This window comes from Ipomoea nil, unplaced genomic scaffold, assembly GCF_001879475.1.
Source record: "Ipomoea nil cultivar Tokyo-kokei standard unplaced genomic scaffold, Asagao_1.1 scaffold1074, whole genome shotgun sequence".
Taxonomy (NCBI): Eukaryota; Viridiplantae; Streptophyta; class Magnoliopsida; order Solanales; family Convolvulaceae; genus Ipomoea; species Ipomoea nil.
In genome coordinates this window covers 297,203-320,227 of record NW_017617502.1, presented here as the reverse complement: position 1 = coordinate 320,227, position 23,025 = coordinate 297,203, and the positions used below count along the sequence as shown (strand labels likewise).

Sequence of the window (23,025 nt, the reverse complement as noted above, 5' to 3'; positions counted from 1 at the left end):
ATGGGTTCGAATCTCTATGTGAGCACGCTTTAATAGAGCCAGACCAAAGGTCATGGGTTCGAATCTGAGCCAGCGAATAATTTGTGAGCACATGCTTTAATTTGGTATCAGAGCCACACATGCTTTAATTTGGTATCAGAGCCAGCCAGACCAAAGGTCATGGGATAAGCTCAACTTTTGTGAAACTAACGGAAAAGAGAAACATGCAGACCTCTTTAATTAATTTGGAGTACTACTACTATCTACAACCTACTATACTCCTCACACTCATGGCCATTTTCTACATTTTTAATAAGGGTGGAGAGCATTAATTTGGAGTACTACTACTATCTACAACCTACAATACTCCTCACACTCATGGACATTTTCTACATTTTTAATAAGGGTGGAGAGCAGAAGCAACTGCCACCACCACTGCCTCCATGTTACTATATATATAACTCTTTATTTCTCACATTATCACATAACCAACCCAACATTTCTTCCTCACATAACCAACAAGAAAGACAATTGGTTAAATGCTTGTCAATGCTTTCTCAATGGAATTTGTGTTGTTGTTGACATTCTAATGTCAATAAACCCCACAAATTCCAACAACATTTATGGTGCGGTTTTCAATTTGACAATGACTTGGATTGCACTTTTCTTCACCACCACAACTATAAAACTCCCACTCATGGGAGCAAGTTGCAGTTTTCCCTTGGTGGAAATCTTGTGCATTGCAAATGGTTTCTTAAGCTGTGGTTTTGGTTTATTTGGCCAAATCCAGATCAAGTTTCATATTCCAAGCTTTTGCTTAGGAATTTCTGCTGCTTGTTTCTTGACTGGATTGCAGGAGCTATTAAGAATGTTTATTGAAAATGCTGAAGCTAACCCCAACCAGAACGGCCCTCCGCCTCCGTTTCTGCCTAGATGCTCAACTCACGTTCCGGAAGTTTCTCGACATGGACGTGGTTTTGGCCGCTACTGCTAAATCCTTTTATGAAATGCCCCTATTTTTATTAACCTGACCTATTTTTGTGTGTTGAAATGTTTTGATGGATTAACATTTAAAGGGTAATGAACCTATGTTTTTTTTTTTTTTAATCAATCTTTTTTGGTTCTATTGGTATGGGGTTTAATATGTGTAAATCTTTATGTTGTTTAGGTTGATGTCTATTAATGGAAGGCATTTGGATTTCCTCAATCTTCTCCATTAAATTGGTACATCAGTGAAGAGGATAATGAGAAATGGCAATGCCAACTAAATTTTTGGAAACATGACAATGAGTAATATATGACATACCTAGCAGAAGATCAGAGGGAAGATAGAGCACCTTCCCATGTAAATAATATTGGTGAAGAGGATAATGAGAAAGGGCAATTCCAAGTAAATTTTGGAAAAATGACAATGAGTAATATAGGACACATCTAGCAGAAGATTAGAAGGAAGATAGAGCACCTTTCTATGTAAATAATATTGGTGAAGAGGATAATGAGAAAGGGCAATTCCAAGTAAATTTTTTGAAACATGACAATGAGTAATATAGGGCGTACCTCGCAGAAGATCAGAGGGAAGATAGAACACCTTCCCAAGAAATAAAAATCAGAAGCATGCATGCACTCAAAGAAAAAATGACAAGCTAGCTAAGAGCATAAAATAGTCTGAAAGGGAAGTCACAAAGATCAAGTCCACACTACAATATAATTTGCCACTTTTGTGAAACTAACAAAAAAGAGAAACAGGCAGACTCCTTTAATTAATTTGGAGTACTACTACTATCTACAACCTACCATACTCCTCACACTCAATGCCAGTTTCTCCATGTTAAATAAGGGTGGGGAGGGGAAGCAGGTGCCTCCGCCACTGCCTCCATGTTACTATATATATAACTCTTTCTTTATCACATTATCACATAACCAACCCAACCTTTCTTCCTCACATAACCGAGTAAACCCTATAAATTCCAACAACATTTATGGTGTGGTTTTCAATTTGACCATGACTTGGATTGCACTTTTTTTCACCACCACAACTATAAAACTCCCACTCATGGGCAGCCTTCCTCTGGTGGAACTCTTGCGCATTGCTAATGGTTTTTTAGGCTGCGATTTTAGTTTATTTGGCCAAACCCAGGAGAAACCTATTGGCAAGCTTTTTGGGTAGCGACCCATGACGATGAACAAGGACGGAGCCAAAAGGGGGTAATTGTCCCCCTCACCCCACCCCCATTCCATATATAACTGTTGTATGTATATGTGTATATATACTACAAGTTTTAATATTAGTATAAAAATAAATAAATATTAACAATAAATGAATTAGATTAGATGGCAAAGCATGTGTTTGGTTATAATGAAGGCCATGGCTTCAAACCTTGGCTTTACACAATCACGTTTCCTCAACGAAATACCTGGCGCTGAACTTTTAACAGTGAAGTGCCGGCCGGCGGCGGTGACACTACTTCGCCGGAAAACTCAACAGCGAAAACAGAGCAATACGCCGTAGAAAATTGAGTGCCGCCATAAACCAGGTTTTATTCTCTTCAATGAAGTTATGAACTATCTCATATCAATCCACAACGGTCAAAAAATAACAAAAAACTGAAGAACGATATGAAAAGAATGCAAAAGGAAACGAACTAATTAAGATTCCATATTAACAATGGTTACAAGTAATGCCATATTCTTCTCTGTTGTACAATACAATGGGATGAAATCATTGATTCATAATTATATATATATAAACATTTATTAATTGTTCTGGGCTTCATCCGCCGAGGAAACCTTGCTCAGCCGGCTAGGCGGCGATTTGTTGTCCGTGCTTCTAGCCTTTCTACCTCTTCCACGGCGGCCGCCGGCGCCGGCGCCGGAACCGTATATTGCTCTATGCGCAAGCGCTTTTCCCAGCTGGTATTCCGGCCTCCTCGTCTTGCTCTCATCTTGCTGCTGCCACTCGTCGGAATCATGCCGCTCGTCGTCGTTGTACGTCTCACTCATCGCTAGCTTCTCAGAGGCCATTGTCGGCTCTGCAACGCCCGAGAGAATGCCGCGATTATATACGCGGCTGCTCAGTGCGAGGAGGGCAAATGGATTGAGGGATTCTACGTCAGCCCCAGGTGAAAAGGCAAGCTGGCTGGAGGAGATTTGAAGCAAAATTTCACAAAGCCGAAAGGTCACTTCCTACTTTTTTACCCATCTACAGTGTAAATATTCATTTATCTTCTAAAACAAGACTCTTCTCCACTAGGTTGAAACCCCAACCCCACACTCCAACTCGACAGAACATGTGACGGGATGTAAATGGCTCAACAGACATGACTAAATGTCGCGGTGCGCACAATCTGCTCACTTTATATCTCACACTGTCGTGGGCCAAATGTCAGTGCGCACAAGAAATCTGCTCACTTTAGGCATAATCCATTAATCTCCCCACTATTACTGCTGAGTTTCGAACATTGATTTTTCTTCCTAAATACTGCTTACTGAACCAGTGACCTAAACCCGTACTGCTCCATCGGAAGACTCCCAAATACTGCTCAGTAAGCCTAATTATGCACTCCGTTCATTCATAATTAGTTCCAGCCGTCCATTCAAAGCGTAAATAGCAGTTTTGATTTCTACATCATTACTAGGAGTATTCATTTGGTTAATTCAGTTAATAAATCAACTAGGCAGTAGTAATTGAGGGACCAAAATGTACCCTAATTCAAATAAACTGTGTTTAGTGGAGTGAATCAAATACGAGATGCTTGTGAGAGGATTGCTTTATAGGGAGGGAAGACAATACCTAATGTCACATTGGAAACGCCTTTTTCTAATTATCCAGGAAGTGGCGGACAATACCTTTATCATTTATATTGTATAGATATGGCAAAGGATGATGCTTGACACCAAAAAAGATCCTTGTCCCCTATCTATACTGTACCTGTAGAGCTTCATATGAATCATGACACTTTGCTTGTGTGCTTTCCCAGATTTGCAGTTGATAAAAGAACTTGATGCTTTATACCTATCATAAATAGAACTTGTGGTAAGGCGCACTGGACACATATGCTGGAATGCAGATACATTACAGTGCAATATACAACTAGATATGGGTGCAACATAATTGGAATGATACGGAGAAGATTAACATGGTCCCTGCGTAAGGATCGCACAAATCAAGAAATGGTCCTAAATAGGGGTAAACCCAACCAAGATGGTTAAGGATATAGACTTGTAACCCTAAGGTCATGAGTTCGAATCTCAGCCTTCTTAGTTTGAGCCGGTCAGTTATGGACAACCTATGCTAGTTTATCTCCTTGTAGTCATTTGCCGGCTATGATCACAAAACGAGGTTTACTTAGTGCACACTCTCGGGTAGTAGCTGCGAGTTTCCCTCGTCACCCAAAAAAAAAGAATAAAAAACAATACACAAATATCATTCTAGCAATGAAATGTACATTGTTGTGAAGATTTGAAACCAAAACCCTAGGCACTCCTTCATAGAGGTTTTAAGGTAGCTACATCACTAGAGCTTGAACTTGAGATCTATGGTTAAGTTGAAAGAGACCTGCATCATCTTATTCACACAGTCACATTCTATGGATTTGAAAGTAGAACCTTGGTGTATGCTTCACTACCAAATCAAGTGGCAAATGAGCTCTCTTTGTGGGGGGAAATTTCAGGATAATCTGGGTTCGATTCCCACAAGTGACGATTTCCACTGAGCCAGCTTCCGTGTCTCTCGGAGCGAGCGGAGATTAGTCGGGTGGACCCGGACCGAAAAAGACCTGAAACACCTCGTGGTTTACACCCAAAAAAAAAAAAAAAAAAAAAAAACACCACAAATGCCAGGAAACCTGTATTCTGCTCTGAATGAATCACTCCTCATAATAACCTCTTTAAGACGTTAACGTCTCGTGCAATATAATTTTCCCGTTAGTCATATACAGACTAGAAAACCCCTATACAAACAAGCAATAAACCTCTTAGCCACCAAAATCACAGCCTTTTCAGAACCTATGTGGCATTTAACTTTCCTGTTAGTCATATAAAGATTAGAAAAGCACTATACAAACCAGCAATAACCTCTCAGCCATCACATTCACAAGCTTTCCAGGTTATATGTGCCATGTAAATTTCCTGTTACTCATGTACAAATTAGGAAAGCACTATACAAACTAGCAACAACTGCTTAGCCACTATAGTCAACCATTTCAGGACTAGCAGAACTGTTGATGACAAGCATGTGCTAGACCACTGGATCTATCCTGAAAAACCACCTAAATGGCTAAATATAAAACCTTACATCTTTTGGGCTTTTACATGCCTAAAGTGCAGCAGACTCAGTTTAAATGCATCATATATATTATATACTTATCCATCCATAAAGGGGGTCAAGCATAAAAGGGACAAAAATAAATCAAAGTAAGATCCTCAACCAACAACAAAACCAATAAATAGGGTAAAAAGAATTTTAAGAAAATAAACAAAAGAGGCAGAGAGACAGCACCCGCATTTGCCTCAGCATTCAGATTTCAAGTAATCACATTTGAATGACAATCCAAACTTGTACTTTTAGAGGAGCAGAGCAAAGAGTAGATTGACAAATTCCATAACACTGATGACTAAGTTTCAAGTTGAACTAAAATAGCTTGAGCCTTCCTGTACTATCCACCAGCCTAGCAATCTTTTGAGCAGCAGTAGCCAATGTCTCATTGCTTTTGCAAAATGCAAACCTGATGTACCTCCTAGCATAGGAAGAAGTTACCTGAGAAGGCTTGTCACGATACGAGTGGCTATGGAAGAATCCACTACCAGGTACAGCCACAACTCCTGCCTGTTTGATTAATTCCTCAACAAATTCAACCTGAAATGATTCAAGTTACTAATTATAACTGCCAGTAGGATCTCATGGTTTATTATGAATATAAAATCTGGGCAAGAGTTTTATTAGCACTTTTGGATGTAAAGGTTGAGCCATGAAGTCCTGATGCATTTTTATAGTTCTGTTGGAGCTTACTGCAATAGGACGCACTATGGCACAGTTGCACATATGAAGTTCATATATGGATTCTCACTTACATCCAAGGAAATGGAACGTTAAAATGTCAGTTTTCCTGTTTGAACATAAGTCTATTTCCCTAATATGCCTAGAGAATTAAGTTCACTAATAGCCCCAACAAATGCAAGTGTTGATAAGAAATTCAAACAGATATTTATTAACTCAAGTGAGTTCAAATGCTTTCAAAAGATGATAATAACTGAAAGCATTAGCAGAGAGAACTTACATCAGAAAGTGTGCAAGTTTCAGGAAGCTCTGCAAATAAAAAAACAGAACCCTTGGGCATTGATTGGATTTGGAAGCCAACTTTTGCAAGCAACTCAGCCAGGAAATCTCTTTTTGATTCATAGTCCTGTTCACCAAATCAAATATTATCAAAGATCATAAAACATCTTCCACTACCTTTTAACAATTATAACTACAGAAATTAAAAATGCCAATGAGTGTTACTTTTCTCAATGAATTGAAGTATTCAGAGGGGCTCCTTAATGCAATCAAGGCAGCTTCCTGGAAAGGAGCTGGGGGAGAGTCTGTAATTTTAACATGAATGTTTCTAATCCCTGAAGCAATGCAAGAAGGAGCAATCGCCCATCCAATCCGCCATCCTAAAATATGCACGATAAAATCAATAAACTGCTGCACCTACATTTCTTATAGATCTTCATAACTGAAGAGTATAGATCATTAAGGCAAAGAAAAGGCCAACTCAAAACAAAGCATGACCCTATTTTAGGTAGCTTAAAAAGTACCAGTTACACTGTATGTTTTTGACAGGGAAGATGTGATGATGGTCCGATGTTGCATTCCCGGAAATGTGGCAAGTGATATATGTCTTTCCTTGTCAAATGTTATATGCTCGTATACCTACAGAAACATCAAACACAAAATGAAATTGCAGAAACTGGGAATGATAAATAAAACCAGTTGAATATCTGCCATAATTCAGTAGGCCTTTACTTAGTGAACCTGTAGATAAACTCAACTTTAGGAAGCATAATGGGTTGGGAGAATACTTCTAGTGGAAATCAAACAAGTATCAGCGAATTTATTCCACACCTCATCTGTTACAGCTAAAATGTTGTGCGTTTGGCAAGCTCTAGCAATTATCCCAAGCTCAGCCTTAGTGAAAACCTTTCCAGTAGGGTTGTGAGGACTGTACCATTTTTTTTTTAATCAGTACAATCGAATTTCAATGCAAATATGAGGAAATTATTGTAAAGTAGTCACATTAACCAAAAGGAATGACATCTTTCAAAATTGAGTGCATATATTTGCAAGCCCTTTTTGACTAAGAAGTACGAACTACTGGCAGAAAATAAAGCTCTCCCATCAATTCCATCATACCTGTTTAGAACTATTGCTTTTGTCCTGCTCGTAAAAGACTTAATGAGTTTCTCTTGATCCAGTGCCCAATGAGGAGGGTCAAGAGGCACATAAACCTGTGAATTACATTTATTAAAAAAAAAAAAAAGTTTGTCTGTGGCATGACAGCATAGATCAACCCAAGAATTCAATATTTTGAAACTTACAGGTACTCCTCCAGCTAATGTAATACACACTTCATATGTCTCATACACTGGATCAAGAAGTATGACTTCATCACCCTGATTAATTACTGAGCAATTAAATAAAACAGGAAAGTTACTAATTTGGGCAAGTTAATTATTCCTTAAGAAGCCATTGGAATCCAATAAAGAGCACTGTGAGACAATACTTGCAAACATCGTTGCTGCAAAAGCCTCAGATTGTCCGCAGCAAACAACAATATCAGTGAGAGGGTCAACATCTAGGCCATGACCCTCTTTGGCTCTAAGCGCCACAAGGTCACAAAGTCCTTGAACATGTCTGGAATAATATCAAACATTAATCAGCTTAGACTAACTAATAGCAAGTTATATTTTCCCTCTTTGCGAAGATAATCCGCGACTCATAATTCGTTATCTACAATGATAGAGTGAAGGGAGAATAGACCTGTACTGATTGTAGTCGGAATTGATGGCAGAAATGGCAGCAGCTTTGAGGATAGCCGGGGCTGGGAAATCAGGGAAACCCTCGGCGAGGTTGATGGCGTTGCATTTTTCAGCGAGATAGGATAGCTGTTGAATAGGAGATGATTTTATGTTCTTTGCCGCCGAAGATAACTTCTCCTCCATGCCTGCCTTATCTACTCTACCCCATTCAAGGCAAGACCTAGAAACAGTTCGACAGATGAAGATAAATTGAAGTGTGAATGCCAACAAAATTTTGATAAATGTTAAATAATTTCCACTATGTCGCTAAAATACAGTTTGATTATTGAATTGATTAAGTAGTTAATTAAAGTAATGAGGACTCAAAAGCTGTGCAATCATCGCGATTACAGGTTACCTCCGAAAGGCGCCAAATTTGCTTATGATTTTATAGTTCACATTTCACAATCCCTGTCCTCGTTCAGCTCCCATTGACGAAGTCCGGCATAGCCAAGCGATAATGAAGATCTTACTTTTCCGGCAACTGTCCACGGTGGCAGAGTTGAAACAAGAGACGGCGTATCGGCAATCGTCTTTGTGGTCATCGTGACTTTTGCCGAGCCGAGTCCGCCAAGGGGCCAACCTTGTCGACGATGATTAGCCTATATGTATCTAATGTCGTTACAAGTAGTTATACACTTCTTTTCTTGGAGGAGTGTTATAATACTAAATAAAGTAAAGACTAAAGAGGGAGGATTGTGACACTGTCTCACGGATATAAAAGATTTTTATATATGAAATGGGTCGGGTTATGATAAAAATGTAATATAAACAAGTGTCAAATAGATTTATCTATTACTGAAATTTTATTTTTTAATAGGAAAGGGGATACCCACCACTTCCAATGAGGCTCAAACCTATCACCTCCCACTTAGGAGAGCAAACCGAATACCATTGGATCACAATGTTCTTGGTAATTTTAATTTTTTTTAATAATTGAATTGGTAATTTGTTAGCAATCTGCAAAAAAAGTCAATTGAACAAATTTAGCATGTAAGTGTGGTTAATTAGCCTTTAATTTAGTTCGTGGTGGGAATTGAGCACTTGGTAGTAGATGAACTTACACTTCTCCCAAATGTAATACTTTTAAATTAAAATATACTTCATAATATTTAGGGTTGGATATCTACTCATGATAAAACATGTAATATTAAGCATAGATAAATTATTTAATTGTTACTTATAAGTTATGATAGAAAATATAATACTTAACGAAAAATATGATACTTTTGATGAAAAATATAATACTTTTAAATCAAAATGTAATACTCCGTATTAAGAATTGAAGAGTTACTTATAATGAAAATTGTAATACTTAAGTAACGTTTCAAAATAAGCTAGTAGCTTCTTAACTTTTTTTTTCATCTTTGTTCATATTATTTCAAAGAAGTGACATCAGGGACGGAGCCAGAAATTTGGTTGAGGGGAGGCGAAACAGTATAGACGGATTCAGAAATTTTTTTGAGTGACGAAACATTAAAACAAAAGAGATAATTTAAAAATATATAAATAAATTACTTAAGAAATATAGTTGTAAATATTGTTGGATATGGACGAAAAATAAAACACATCGAAACTTTATAAAAAATATTCATAACAAACTATAAAACATAATTAATGAATTGTAAAATTATGTTAATACCAGATTTGAACCCTTAACCAAACTACTACCAAATATGTGCTCTACCACCTAATCTAATTCACTCTTGTTAACATTTTATAGTTTTTTTTTTATACTAATACTAAAACATGTACTATATATGCATATACTAGTCATGGGCACGCGCTTTGCGCGAAACGTCATGCCCAAAATTAATTAATGTGTTCTAATTTTTAAATAACAATATATATAAATATTAATAATTATATTGTTATATGAGAAATTAAATGTATACATAGATACATTATATAAATAGCAAAATAATACAATTATAATTCAAAATATTACCATGACAAATTAAACATTAATAGTACATCATTAATAACAAAACATTTTATATAATATATAGATATTGTTTAGTATTACGGCAAATTTTAACATTACTAACACATAATTCATTAATTCAATGATCGAACATATTTTTGGTGGTCATTATTTTTCATATAGTGACGGATGTTTTAAAAATCACATATTCTAAATGCACAAAGAGTTTTTTTTAAGAGATATATTTATGGGAATAACATAAAAAATTAATTTTAACATAAAGAAAAAAAGAAGGATATACAATATATAAACATGTTATTTCACCATCATTAAATATTTTCAAATCATAATGTTGGTCATTATAATTTGCTAAACTATTGGTAATTCAATTTCAATATATATATATATATATATATATATATATATATATATATATATATATATATATATATTATTTGTAATAATCATAGCATCAAAGTAATACAGCTTTCACATTAACATGTGAGATAGATATTGTAGTCATTCAAAATATTACATTTTAATAAATTTTTCAAAATATTTGTGTATTTTTAATTCAAGTCTGAAAGGACTTTGAACCATAATTACAAAGCATCAAATTAAGGACAAACAATTTTTTTTTTTTTTAAATGAAGCTGCATAATGCTACATATATAATGAAGCTAACAGCGGTTAAGGGAAAGGATACCACTTTTTATTTAACAAAGGTTAGACCACTAACTCCCATGAATAAACTCGGCCATAAAGTAACATAAGCAATAATGTGTCAACAATTATTCTTTTGCAATCTTTGTTATCTACAAACTTTTTCCTTTAATTTTTTAATTCAACTCATATATCAATCTCAATTCAGAACCGACCCCCTTTACCCTTGTATCCTACCTCTTTAACATTATCAAAAGAAAAACATAAGATCTTTAACCTGATTAGAACTCGTTTTTCATCATTTTACCCAATCATAGTTTTGAAAGTGATTGTTGAGGTACTGATAAATGTACCTCGTAACAACTTTCAAGAGCTTAAGGTTCCTTCCCATCGTGCAATTAAGGTGTTGAATGATCTAATCCAGATATATTTATTTTCCTCTTTGTTCACTGCATATGCAAAAGGTATCTCTTAGCTTAGGTTGCAAAACAAATGGGAAATCAGAATTTAGTATATATTAGTAGGTTGTACCATACCAGGCCACTTGAGAAGGAATAGATAAATCTTAAATTAAATTGTCATTCATGTTTAATAGCAATTTTTTAGTCAGTTAACTCTAAAACAAAAATTTCCAAAATTAACATTGTTGATAAAAAAAAATTCCATGGCTCTCAGAGAAAAGACTCGCCCAGAAGTAGTCCGCATTCGACAAGGTCCATCTGAAATTGATTCCGTGGAGTCTCTCATTCTTACTCTTCTTCCTTTCACTCGGTAACATCATTGTACACAAAACCACAAAACGAAACAAAAAGGTGGTCACTAAGATTTCTCTAAACAATCATAATATAAATATCGTGTCAAAACCTTGAAGATCGACGTTGGTCAGCAAGGTTCGCCGAAGACTCCCCGCAAAACCAAGAACCCGGCAGCAGTGTTGGCCAACGCCCGCCGCAAGTTAAGAGAGCTTGGCGGGTTAAAACATGTCCATCGAGGCCTCCGCCACCTTCACGATGATGGAGCCGGATAAGTTGCGACGGATGTTCGCCGGAAATGGAAGAAGAAGAACAAACAGTAAAGGTGTATCTTCTTTACTCTTGCCTGACCAGTTCTTGCTCCTCACCGACGATGTAGCGACGGATGACGCTCCGTATGGCAAGTTGTCCTTCTCTATCCCTTCCCTTTATCTTCTCTGTGAGAAATTAGAAAAAGCCAAAAAGAACTATCTACAAGAAGTGCTCTGCTAGAGTGCCAGACTGCCACTAACTTTGTATATGGCAAACATGTAATTTATTTTAAAATTCAGGGCAATTGAAAGAAAAAATAAATCCAATGCTATATCAAAAAATTTCAGCCATCCAATTTTAGATCAATGACTTGTAGAGGTGCCATTTTTGAGGGGCAATTAGCAACTCACAATTATAAGTATAGGGGAGATACATACAAAGACTATATATGGGGTGGGGGTGGGGGTGGGGTGAGAGTGGGCAGCTGACCCCCTGCCCCCCTTTGGCTCCGTCCCTGAATGACATGTTTACTTTTTTCAATTAAAACCTTTTTCTCTTCTCTTTTATCCACAACTTTCACCGTAATTATTATTATTATTATTATTATTATTATTATTATTATTATTATTATTATTATATAAAGGAGATCCGCAACAATATTACTACTTCATTATGAGATGCTAGATCATAATTATGCTAATATTTTTATTTCAAAATGTTAATTTTTTTAAAGACAAAATGTTAAATTTTAATATGTAAACAAATTAATTTAAATTTTATGAAGATATCTTTTTTTTTGGTCTATATTACATTTATCAGCTTATCAAAAAGTTAATTTTACCAAATACTTTTCAGCACAACAGCTAGCTTAACAGCTCTACAATTTTCAGCTCCTAACTTATAACTTTTCAGTTACCTTTTTAACTAAGTTTACCAAACATAACTTTATTTGAAAAAATGTAATACTAATAAAAAAACTCAACCATCTTACAAATGAGGATATGTGAGACGATCACCGTCTCATAGGATAATTTGTCTTAGTGAGTATTAAAATGTAAGTTAAAAAAAATACCTCTAAATAAGATTAAAACTACCGGGAAAAATATAAACTCAGATAGTCCCCATAAAAATCTAGCCCTAATCACACATTTGTTGCTCCATAATTTTCCATTTCACAACCGTCTTCAATTCACTTCCCTCCGACCAGCTGTCCAGTCTCCGGTGCGGCATTTCCAAGTTCACCCGGCCTTAGTATATCCAGTGGCTCGGCATTGTAATGCTGCTGGCCACGGCGAACAATGATGTTTCTCAACGTATAAGCATCTTTTATCTATTCATTTCTATTATTTTAGCTTTTCTCCACGCAATTAATCACGGAAATTTACTTGATGGAACAAATTAAAATGTTCTTTAATACTTACTGCAGGAAAACGAAGACTCTGATCAAAGTATTTCTGGTAAGATTAAGCTTGAGTAAAAAATGGTGTAATTTTTAGATAAAGTGATGTCTATTTCTTAACACCGATTTTGTTTGTTCTTTATTGGTAATCAGAAGATGAAGATGTAGACTATAATTGGTCAAGGAATGTTGTTTCCTTAGGCAGTGCTTCTGAGGACAAGGTTGGTTACTAAACATCATTGTTAATTTTGTTCTGTCATAAATTTTCCACTACCCCATGGATGCCAAATACTACTTTAGAAATTAGAAGTAGCTAACTTCACATTGTTTATAGTATGGAGTATATAATTGCAGTAAGACTAGCATGTTTTAGTTGATCTTTATTTTATTTTTTTTATATATTTTTAACCCTTCTAAGTTCTATGCATGGGGCAATTTGAGTATTGATGAACACAACACTTTCTCATTTCTGTGGGAGGAAACAGGAAACAAGAAACAAATTTATTAAGTAGATTAGAATCTTGATAAATAATCATGCTTATATGTGCTTCTTTGTGATCATATTTCTGCAGGGAAATATACAGATTCTTTCGCATCTTGAGACGCTTAAAGGTCATTTTCAGAGCTGGCTCATCTACTTTATTCTTTAGCCTTATTCTCATTAGAGTTGTTCTTATCTTGGAGCACATCCTCATATATCTGGAAATTTAGCCGTATCTGTCATGTGCAGATGTTCACAACCTTGATTGCGCAACGAAGGTTACCATTGAATGTCAACAGGTACAAGTTGTTGACTGGAAAACGATAATCTCTAACAGGCACAAATTGGTGATCTGAAAAGGATCCATGGATTATAAAATATGTACTTGTACCTTGCCTTATCAATAGTCCAAATATGCTGCCATTCCTGAATGAGAAGTTAAAGAGAAAAATGTACTCTTTTACTGAAATTGTTCCTGTTCATGGGAAAGATCATAACTCTAGCACACCAATCTTATGATTGCTACCATGGTTTTAATCAGTGGAAGGAAAAATGCAAAGCTACTGGATCAGTTTAGTGTAGATGGATAATTCCAGTCACTATGTTATAGGTTGAATATATTTGTTATTACAGAGGCAAAAAAATATATGTATTGAAGATGATGTTGAGCATCCTGTTTTCAACAATGAGGAGCATTTCGGTATGGCTTCTGGTTGCAATTCAGATGAGAAAATTGGCATCTTTCCTGTGTTGGAACAAATTTGCTGTTCTGAAGAGGAAATTATTTCTGAAGATGAGGTATGAAAGAGAACACTTCACTACCTGTTTTCAGTATTTAGTACTATGATAAATGACTATAGTCCCTTTTGTGTTCAAACTTTTCTAGAAGATTATTGCTGGAAGTGTAAAATGCAAGAGGGAGGGCTCACCATCAAGAGCTAGTGGACATACTGAGGCAGCACTCTATTTAAATGAAAATTCTGGCTCTTCATCTGCCTGTGGTATCTCACCAAAACTAATGAATCCATCTAATGGTACTAGTTCCTTATGCTTATTTAACATTTGATGACTGTATTTTTCATTTGTGCATATTGAAAATAGGTAAACTTTATATGCCTTCAATTTCTCATTTTCTCCCAAATGCAAAGTTGCCACTTTCAAGGATTGGTAATCTGCTTCTTAATGTACTTAATTTGTTCTTGCAGCAGATATTTCATTCAATTTCTAAGTTTATCCTCATAAATGAGAGCTCATGGATGAAATTCAATGGAGAATTATAAAATTTTGTATATTAGACAGGGATTGTTGGGAAACTAGAACTACTAACCTTAGGTGATTAAGCTGAGGTTCATTGGCAAAATAGGAGAATTGTGTTATCACCTGTACTCTACTCTAGGGGTGCTTTTCACTCTTTGATCTTTTCTGGTTAACTTTTTTTGATATTTTCTAGCAACTCTGTTAGCTAATTTTTACAATAGGTTGTGAACTAATGCAGGAAACCAGGGGAAAACCAAGCACAAATTTTTATTTCGTTTCAACAGAAAGAAGGAAGGCATTCCTTTTGTTGCCCATGATACCAATAAAAGTAACACGTCATTATCTCTGCTTCCACAAAGTGTAGAATTAGACACAGCTCCATCTATGTTTGGGAAAAAGTTGATGGAGGACTTGTTGGATAATATGCAACAAAATGAAATAGAACGGATAGAGAATGATGCAGTGCCATCTGAAATAGCAGTCGAACACAAATCCAGTGAGCGTTCAATGGCTGAGCTTCTGGATTGTTTTCAGGAGAAGAGGGGTTTGCAGTTTGAGAATTCTATAAATGTTAGCTTGCATCCTTCTTAACTCTCATTTCCTTGTATATAGTATTTGAATTTTTCAATATCATTATTGTTATTGGATTTTCTCCAGCATAGTAATATAAAAGGAAGAAGGGTAAAGCATTTTCCAAAGAGAAATATATCAGCACTGGGTGATAGGAATGTAATTGATGATGACATACCTGAAGCACTGGATAGTGAACCGTCAATGGATGCTGAGGTGAAGTGTTTCCTTTGGTAGTTTCTTCCTTGAAATTCTGTTCAGTAAGTGATACTTAACTAAGTTCCTTCCAACTGTTGCTTCAGGAAATTCCTCAAGTTTTGAAATCTGTTGCCCCTGAGAGAACCATTGCTGACCAATTTCATGAAGCTCTAGGAAGTGCATCTAAGAATGATAGAAGACCATATATTTCAGTATCTGGGCAACATTGGTGAGTGCTTCAACTAAAGCCTGCAATTTATGTATATAGTTTGAGTGTTACCAACCTCCTTATAAGTTATTTGACATTTGAAATGCTTTTTCTTTTCTCAATGCAGTGGTGGGTTATTTGCAAACTTGCAACGGGTGATGCTGAGTGAGAAGGAAAGAGATATTAATTTCTCGAACCACTTGCAAATGGATACTGATTCGAATGGTAAATGGCACGTGTTAATTTAATCAACGCATATCCATATCCTACTTTGATGTATTATGTTTTTCTTAAAATATATATTTATTTGCCCATTCTCAACTTCAGGTGAGAAAGTCTGTATTGATGTGAGGATTTTGTCAAGCTCTTTAGAGGCAAAGCTGACTATTTGTCATTGCACTTTCAAAGAAGACGACGAGGTATAAAGTGTACTTACCGAGGGGAAATCCTTCTGCAGTGCAATATGTATGATTGACAGTTAACATTTTTTACTTTTTCATTTATGATTTCTGAAGAATTGTTCAATGTACTTCTGCAGAGCGCTGACTTGCTAAATCATCCCAATTTGAAAAGGACTAAAGGAGGAAGTGTTTTAACTGTTATTTTTAGTTCAAGAGTATGTAACGATGTTGAGCTTGATAAAGGGAACCTCATCCGCATTTACCCTCCTTGGTAAGGGCTTTTTGATCCCTTATTTTTATGAGTGTAGGCGTGTAGCTGATTTTAATGCAGTGCAGCCTTTGTCTTCACATTGGTCATTTCAAAATGTTCTTATTCTTAATTGCATCACATTTTAACAAATTGTGTTGTGTATGCTGCTTCAAAAATTTTCTTGTGTAGGAAGGAGGTACATGCTAAAGAAAACGATGAGGTCATCATTTTATCTAGATATTTTTCAAGAATCAGCTCTGATCATATTATGTTTTAGTATGATAAAGAGTTAACTTTAAGGTGATATCGAGGTTCCAAACTTTAATTTTTAACTGTTGAATATATATTGTAACAGAGTCAATAGTACTCAAAAAAAAAAAAAAAAAAAAAACTGTTGAATTTACATTTTCAATAATGTACATTGTGGTTGCGCCCATTGGATGTGCCTGGTGCATTGGTTCGTAATATGCGTAAAATATAAATCTATGAATTGTGAGTTTGGGATGCCAGTTTGGAAAAATCAGTCTGAAGCCTTCCGCGCCTTCATGAAACTCTAACGCCTCGCTCCTGGGCAGCTCAGTTGATCATAAAATAAAATTTGACTCGGGATTGAGTCTCACCAGCATTGAGTCTCACCAGCAGCAGTGTGGGAGCAATCTTTCAAAGTGAGTGGACTCCTTGTGTGCAGTAAATAAATGTCTATCTTTTATGTTCAGTTGAGTTACTATGATTTACATCCTCTCCCAAATGCTTTGTCCAGTCGGGATGTGAAGGCCTCTTGATGTTGATGATTTAACCTTTTGGGAACAATGAAAGTCCAATGGCGCTTAACTTTGAGTTTCGTGTGAACCTGTGCACTGATTGTACACGTTCATTTTGGATGATCAAATGGTTGTGATCGCATATACCGTGAGTGCACGTGTTACCCTGTGCATTGTGCACATGATATACTTTGGCCAGTCAAGGTCATAGGGGCATTTTTGTATTTCAGCCGTGTTAGTAGGTGTCATTTTTTTTCCCGCTTCACTCTCTCTCGCACCGTAATCTCAGAGTTGTCTCTCTCTCGAGGGCTGCGCGTTTAGTCATAGCTAGGTCCAATTGCCGATCTTTGAGGAGCGCATCCGGTCATCCAGTGCACAAGTTCACACGAAACTCAAAGTTCACACCTGAACTTTTTCCTATATATATATATATATATATATATAGATTTTGGCTCCTATGAGGTTAGGTCTTCTCGTGCGGACAGTGCGACATACACCATTAGATATGCATAAATGCACCATACAGTGTTCGAAAATACACCAGAATGAAATGCCAAAAAATGTACCACAAAAAAAAAATACACCACACATAATGGTGTATTTACGAACACTGTGTGGTGCATTTATGCATACCTAATGGTGTATGCCGCACTGACCGCACGAAAAAACCTGACCTCACAGGAACCTGACCATATATATATATATATATATATATATATATATATATATATATATATATATATAAGGATACATCAGAATTTATAACAGTGACTTGATATTTCCTTCCAATTTGTTTCAAAAAAATAAAAAATTTCCTTCAAAATTTAAGCTACTCAACTTTCTAGAAACTAAACATTCCCAAGGGGTGGTACGAGCACGACCCCGCTCACTACCGAACAGAAGAGCTTTATCTTGGTCGGGCATGAGCCTTGGCTAAGAAGAAGCTTAATATTCCCCAGAAGTAGTACAGGGCTCGTCCCCCCTCACCATTGAACCGAAGTTCTTAGCCCAGCTCGAGCATTAAACAAAAAATGGCCAAACTTGAGTATTACCTAACATGACGCAACCAAAAAAAATAAAAATAAAAACCGAGGTCGATTTCATCCCAAGGATGAAACAACCATACGGTGGAGGGTTTGGGTGACTCCACGCCACCCTTGAGAAGATCCCTCATGGTCCGGGCTTCGAGTGACGATCAGGGGCGGAGCCAGGATTTGTTGGTGCGGGGGGGGGGGGGGGGGGGGGACTGATCACAATTTGAGAGATAATAATAAAATACATTAATATGCACTTATAACATATACAGTATATCTTGCACTAGTATTCAAATCATTATGCACTTATAACATACACAGTAACTACATGCTACAATCATTTTCAAAACTCATCAAATCACCTAATTTCAAACTCATCAAATGCCCATTTAGCCATTTCATTATGATTTATGCACTAGTATTTAAATTCTAGCAAATCCTATTAAACTTTTAAAAGTATAAACATACACTGACCAAAGGAGAAGTAGTGGAGAACGCCAACACTCGTAGCCGGTAGCCCGAGTTCACCGCGGTTGTCATCGTGAGTCGTCAACTGAGGAAACGAAAGAGACGATTTGACTATTTAGGCATTTACCCCGAGTTTACCGCGATTGTTGTAACTTGTGAGGATGATGAATCAATTTTCAAAAAAGAATAATTCATAAAACAAAAAAATTAAGGATTTAAAAAATAAAAAAGAAATAGAAAATTACCCATATACTTGCAAGTAAAATATTGAAGAGAATATGTTGTTTCGAATATCTGCCGCGTCTGCCTGCTGTGTTTGCAATTTTGGTTTGCAAATTTGGAAAGTGGTTGGTGATTGACTGATGGGAGTGATGGGGGCCACACGCCCACACAAATACACAATGACACTAGCTAATTAGCTATTATATATAATACTAACTAATAAAAATAAATAAAATTTTGGGGGGGCCCAAGCCGCCAAAGGCCATAATGTGTAGCCTGTGGCCTTGTGCTGCTCTATTGCCTCTATACTAAGATAAAAAGAAAATTCTCGCGGGGTGGGGGGGGGGGGGGGGGGGGGGGGGAAGGCCCCCTCTTACTACCAGGTGGCTCTGCCCCTGGTGACGATATAGATAGCCCGAGACCGGCAGGAGCGAGGACTAGCAAGTGGCACCGAACCCCGACCAACGACCCAAAATCAAGTGGACGCTCGATTAGTTGAAGCGTACGGTTCAAGCAAGTGGGCCCGAACATGTATATGCCTAGAGCGAAAGGACCTGGGCGACGTACTTAGTCCAACTAAAGAAATCCGAACATCATACATGGTTCAATCAAAGGAGCTTGAGCAGTATACTTAGCTCGTTTAGGGGAGCCTGGGTGGTACTCTTACTCCAACTAAAGAAGTCCGGACGACATACATTGTGAAAATCAAAAGGACCTAGGCGACGTGTACATGATTCAAGTGAAGGGACCTGAGCGGTATGCCTTAGGGGGTCTTGGTGGTGAGCCTAGTCCAATCAATGGACCCATGCAACACGTATATAGAACAAGCGAAGGGCCTGGAAGCAAGCCTAGACCATTCAAACGGCCCATGTAGCTTGGAGCCTGGTCGAAGTACGTGGTTAAAGCGAGAGAGCCTGGGCGCCACCTCTAGTGGCACACATGGTTTAGATAAAAGGTCTTAAATACATGGGCAATCCAAGCAATGAAATTCAATTAAGAATGCAAGAGCCCGAGGGGCATACACAATTTGAGGGTAAAAAAGGGGTTTGGAGGCATGCATAAATCGAACAAAGTGGTTTGAGGGGCATACCACGAAGAAAATTATTCTCCCTGTCTCATTTTATCTATCATACTCACTATTCATTCATTGGTTAAATCAATTCTTTCTTCTTTGCTTATTTCTGTTAGCATTTTCTTATAATTTTTAGATTTATTTTTTAATATATAATTAATAGTACTTTTGTAGTTTCTAAATATATAAATTTTAGATACTAATTCTAAACTTAATATTATGAAAAATTAAATTGTAAATACCTTTAGTCAAACCTCGTACCGAACTCGACACATAAAATGGGACAAAGGGAGTACAAAAATAATCTCAGTAGTGGCTCGGGGGAGTATAATGGAGAGAATTGCAAAAATACAAAATTCATCATGAGCCATCTCCGGACTCGAGTGACCCGCATGCTCATCGTCGCCATCAACTCCATCCTGGTTGGTCGGAGACGTCCCACCATCCACCACCAATCTCCGTCTCAGGTTAAGGAAGATTCATCCTTACTAATAAGAATTTGCTCCAAAGGGGGTGGGGGGTTGGCTGCACCTCGGGCGGCGCCCTTAGATAGCTCCGGGAGACCATCATCCCCACCCTTTCGAATCAACTTGCTTATCACTGTTCCTCGATTTTTGGGTCATCTTCCTCGAAGGAGGACATGTCTCTCTCTCCCAATCCAAAGGTGAAAGTTGGGTCCCATTGGCAAAGGACATCATAGATATCTTACATTGCATATCGAAGTATCCCACATCGTATGTAATTGCGTTCTCGGTGGCAAGTTTTTCAACTCCAGCCCTTGGACGCTTGCCACGACCTCGGTCACTTCCTCCTTGAGCCTGGTGACAACCTGGGCGGCTTGCTTCTCCAATGCTCCCACTTGGGCTCGGAACGAGGTAATTAATGGTCTCACTCATGGATGGCGGCACGCTCGTAGTAGTCTAGAAGCAAGGTTCACTTCAACACCACCCGTCCAAACAAATGAGAACATAGGGAGTGAGGAATACCTCTACTTAGCTAGGCAAAAATCTTTGGACAACTCATGAGTAGCGACCATTGGGCGATCTCCAAATCATGGGGAGGGAGGAGACTCCGACAAATTTCTCGGGGTAAGTGGGATGCCAAACCCAAGTTGGGCAACCCATGCTAAGCCTAGGAGGGGCGGTGGGGGGTTGACACCCGAACCCAAGCCACATTTCTCCTTCCCCTTTTGGGACATGGTCCTTGGCTTGACCAGTAGGTGTCGGGGGGCTAGCGAAGGCTTAGAGGAGGTGGCCTTCGTCCTTTTTGAAGGTGACGGTTGCTCTTCGAACCGGCTCCTCAAGCACCGAAACATCTCTGAGCGGAATGCCCTTTTTGTGGAACCTACAAACAAAGAGACAAAAAAAATAGAGTTCTTAATAGAAGATATATACTTTTCAGTAAGTGAACCACTAAAATGTGACTACGACGATCTAACATAACACATAGGAAGTGGCGAACATACAAACTATTTGGTGCTTGAATTTATTGTGAGTAAATTAAATTAGTATACCCATTAATAAGCTGGCATTTGGAGGATCAAGATTATATTATCTGCTGGTAAGAAAAAAATAAAAAATTATCTTGATAGGAAAATTCCCATTGCAAAGGGATAATGGAAAGCAAATTTGGTATTATATTGTAATGATCTCCGGAAAGAACTGATGATTAGAAACGAATAAAAAAAAAATCTTAGGCGACCAAATTCAGTTAACGTTTACATGAAAATGAGGAAGAGGTTGGAAATCTACTTTTAAATAATAATATTCACGGGATAAGTAACACAAGAGCGCATCTGGTGTAGTGGTATCATAGTACCCTCCCACGGTACTGACCAGGGTTCGATTCCCTGGATGCGCATTTCCTTCTTGCTGTGTTTTTTAATTTGACGAGAAAAATTTTCCCACAACAGAAAAAGTTGAGGTCTGGTTTGAACTTTGAAGTAAAGGCCCGCACGTACTCTTTAATATGCTTCTCTTTTACTCAATTTTTGTGTTCTATAAATTGCCTTATAAAAAGAGGTCTCGGATAAAAGTTTTACCTTCTTTGATCCTGAAAAAACAGAGTTCTTAATAGAAGTACTTTTCAGTAGTGAACCACTAAAATGTGACTACGACGATCTAATATAACACATAGAAAACGGTGAACATACAAACAATTTGATGCTTGAAGTTACTATGAGTAAATTAAATTAGTATATATACCCATTAAGAAGCTGGCATTCGCGGGGGGAGGGGGGATCAGGATTATCTGTAGGTAAAAAAAAAATATAAAAAAAAAAATCTTGATAGGAAATACATTCCCATTGCAAAGGGATAATGGAAAGCAAATTTGGTATTATCTCGTAATGATCTCCGGAAAGAACTGATGATTACAAACGAATAAAAAAAAAATCTGTGGTGACTATAGCTAATAGAATAAAGATTCACGATCTCAGGACACGAGCGCATCTGGTGTAGTGGTATCATAGTACCCTCCCACGGTACTGACCGGGGTTCGATTCCCCGGATGCGCAAATTGCATTGTTTTTCTTGCTTTTTTTATTCCCACTAACAGAAAAAGTTGAAGTCTGGTTTGAAGTAAAGGGGGGGCATCAGAAAACAAACTGAATATGCATAAATGACTCATGACCAAATTAAACACGTTTTTTCATATGCTCTCTCACGTACTCTTTAGTTTGCTTCTCTGTTACTCAATTTTTGTATTCTATAAAATGCCCCATCAATCCATCATCCCATCATCCCATATATGCAACTTTTGTTCTCGATCTTCCTGGCTCCGATCCTGCCGCAAGCAAGGAGAAAATTTGTTGGTAGGCAGCGCTACATGCTAATAATAGTTGTTTATGGCTAAGACCACGAGACACCATCTTTCTTGATAATATCTTTCTCAAGAGTATTAACAACTAATCATAGGTTGAGTAATTAGAATTTCTTCAAAATCAAAATCTTCTTTAAGGATTGCATTAACAATTTATGCGTTTTACTGAATAATTTGACTCAAACATAGATGATTAATGTCATCCTGTCATCCTACCTTTAGGATTACATTCGTACTCCTTTCAACCGTGTGCGGG

The 23,025-nt window shown here is 37.3% G+C and overlaps 2 protein-coding genes and 2 non-coding genes across 6 annotated transcripts; 3 read left to right on the top strand and 1 right to left on the bottom strand.

Moving 5' to 3' along the window:
- Window positions 1–5,343: 5,343 nt before the first annotated feature.
- LOC109182928 (probable N-succinyldiaminopimelate aminotransferase DapC) lies at window positions 5,344–8,638 on the bottom strand. Its single transcript, XM_019333185.1, has 10 exons — window positions 8,396–8,638; window positions 8,000–8,218; window positions 7,743–7,873; window positions 7,558–7,643; window positions 7,373–7,467; window positions 7,085–7,181; window positions 6,778–6,892; window positions 6,479–6,633; window positions 6,255–6,380; window positions 5,344–5,833 (listed from the first exon to the last, which is right to left on the bottom strand). Exons 2-10 carry the CDS (start codon window positions 8,179–8,181, stop codon window positions 5,609–5,611), a joined length of 1,212 nt encoding a protein of 403 aa, XP_019188730.1. The 5' UTR covers window positions 8,182–8,218; window positions 8,396–8,638; the 3' UTR covers window positions 5,344–5,608.
- Window positions 8,639–12,758: 4,120 nt separating this feature from the next.
- LOC109182550 lies at window positions 12,759–16,891 on the top strand. Of its 3 annotated transcripts, none has more exons than XM_019332695.1 (15): window positions 12,759–12,941; window positions 13,055–13,085; window positions 13,181–13,248; window positions 13,600–13,639; window positions 13,758–13,807; window positions 14,142–14,306; window positions 14,398–14,509; window positions 14,610–14,675; window positions 15,004–15,335; window positions 15,423–15,551; window positions 15,638–15,762; window positions 15,869–15,966; window positions 16,069–16,160; window positions 16,280–16,413; window positions 16,582–16,891. In XM_019332695.1, exons 1-15 carry the CDS (start codon window positions 12,927–12,929, stop codon window positions 16,667–16,669), a joined length of 1,545 nt encoding a protein of 514 aa, XP_019188240.1. In that variant the 5' UTR covers window positions 12,759–12,926; the 3' UTR covers window positions 16,670–16,891. The 3 variants fall into 3 exon arrangements, with proteins under 3 accessions (XP_019188240.1, XP_019188239.1, XP_019188241.1); XM_019332694.1 differs by having other exon boundaries at window positions 14,395–14,509; XM_019332696.1 differs by lacking the exon at window positions 14,610–14,675 and having other exon boundaries at window positions 14,395–14,542.
- A 4,847-nt stretch (window positions 16,892–21,738) lies between these two features.
- On the top strand, window positions 21,739–21,809 carry TRNAG-CCC. The gene has a single exon. It is a non-coding gene; the product is annotated as a tRNA-Gly (tRNA).
- A 584-nt stretch (window positions 21,810–22,393) lies between these two features.
- TRNAG-CCC lies at window positions 22,394–22,464 on the top strand. Its single transcript has one exon. It is a non-coding gene; the product is annotated as a tRNA-Gly (tRNA).
- The last annotated feature ends 561 nt before the right edge of the window (window positions 22,465–23,025 follow it).

Excerpts from the sequence above, each read along its gene's own strand:
- LOC109182928 (XM_019333185.1), bottom strand. The coding sequence starts at position 8,181 with ATGGAGGAGAAGTTATCTTCGGCGGCAAAGAACATAAAATCATCTCCT. Across the intron at positions 7,644-7,742 it reads TGCAGCAACGATGTTTGCAA|TAATTAATCAGGGTGATGAA; the intron begins GTATTGTCTCAC and ends TTAATTGCTCAG. Across the intron at positions 6,381-6,478 it reads ACTTCAATTCATTGAGAAAA|GACTATGAATCAAAAAGAGA; the intron begins GTAACACTCATT and ends TTTGGTGAACAG.
- LOC109182550 (XM_019332694.1), top strand. Across the intron at positions 14,510-14,609 it reads TGGCTCTTCATCTGCCTGTG|GTAAACTTTATATGCCTTCA; the intron begins GTATCTCACCAA and ends TATTGAAAATAG. Across the intron at positions 15,763-15,868 it reads TCAGTATCTGGGCAACATTG|TGGTGGGTTATTTGCAAACT; the intron begins GTGAGTGCTTCA and ends TTCTCAATGCAG.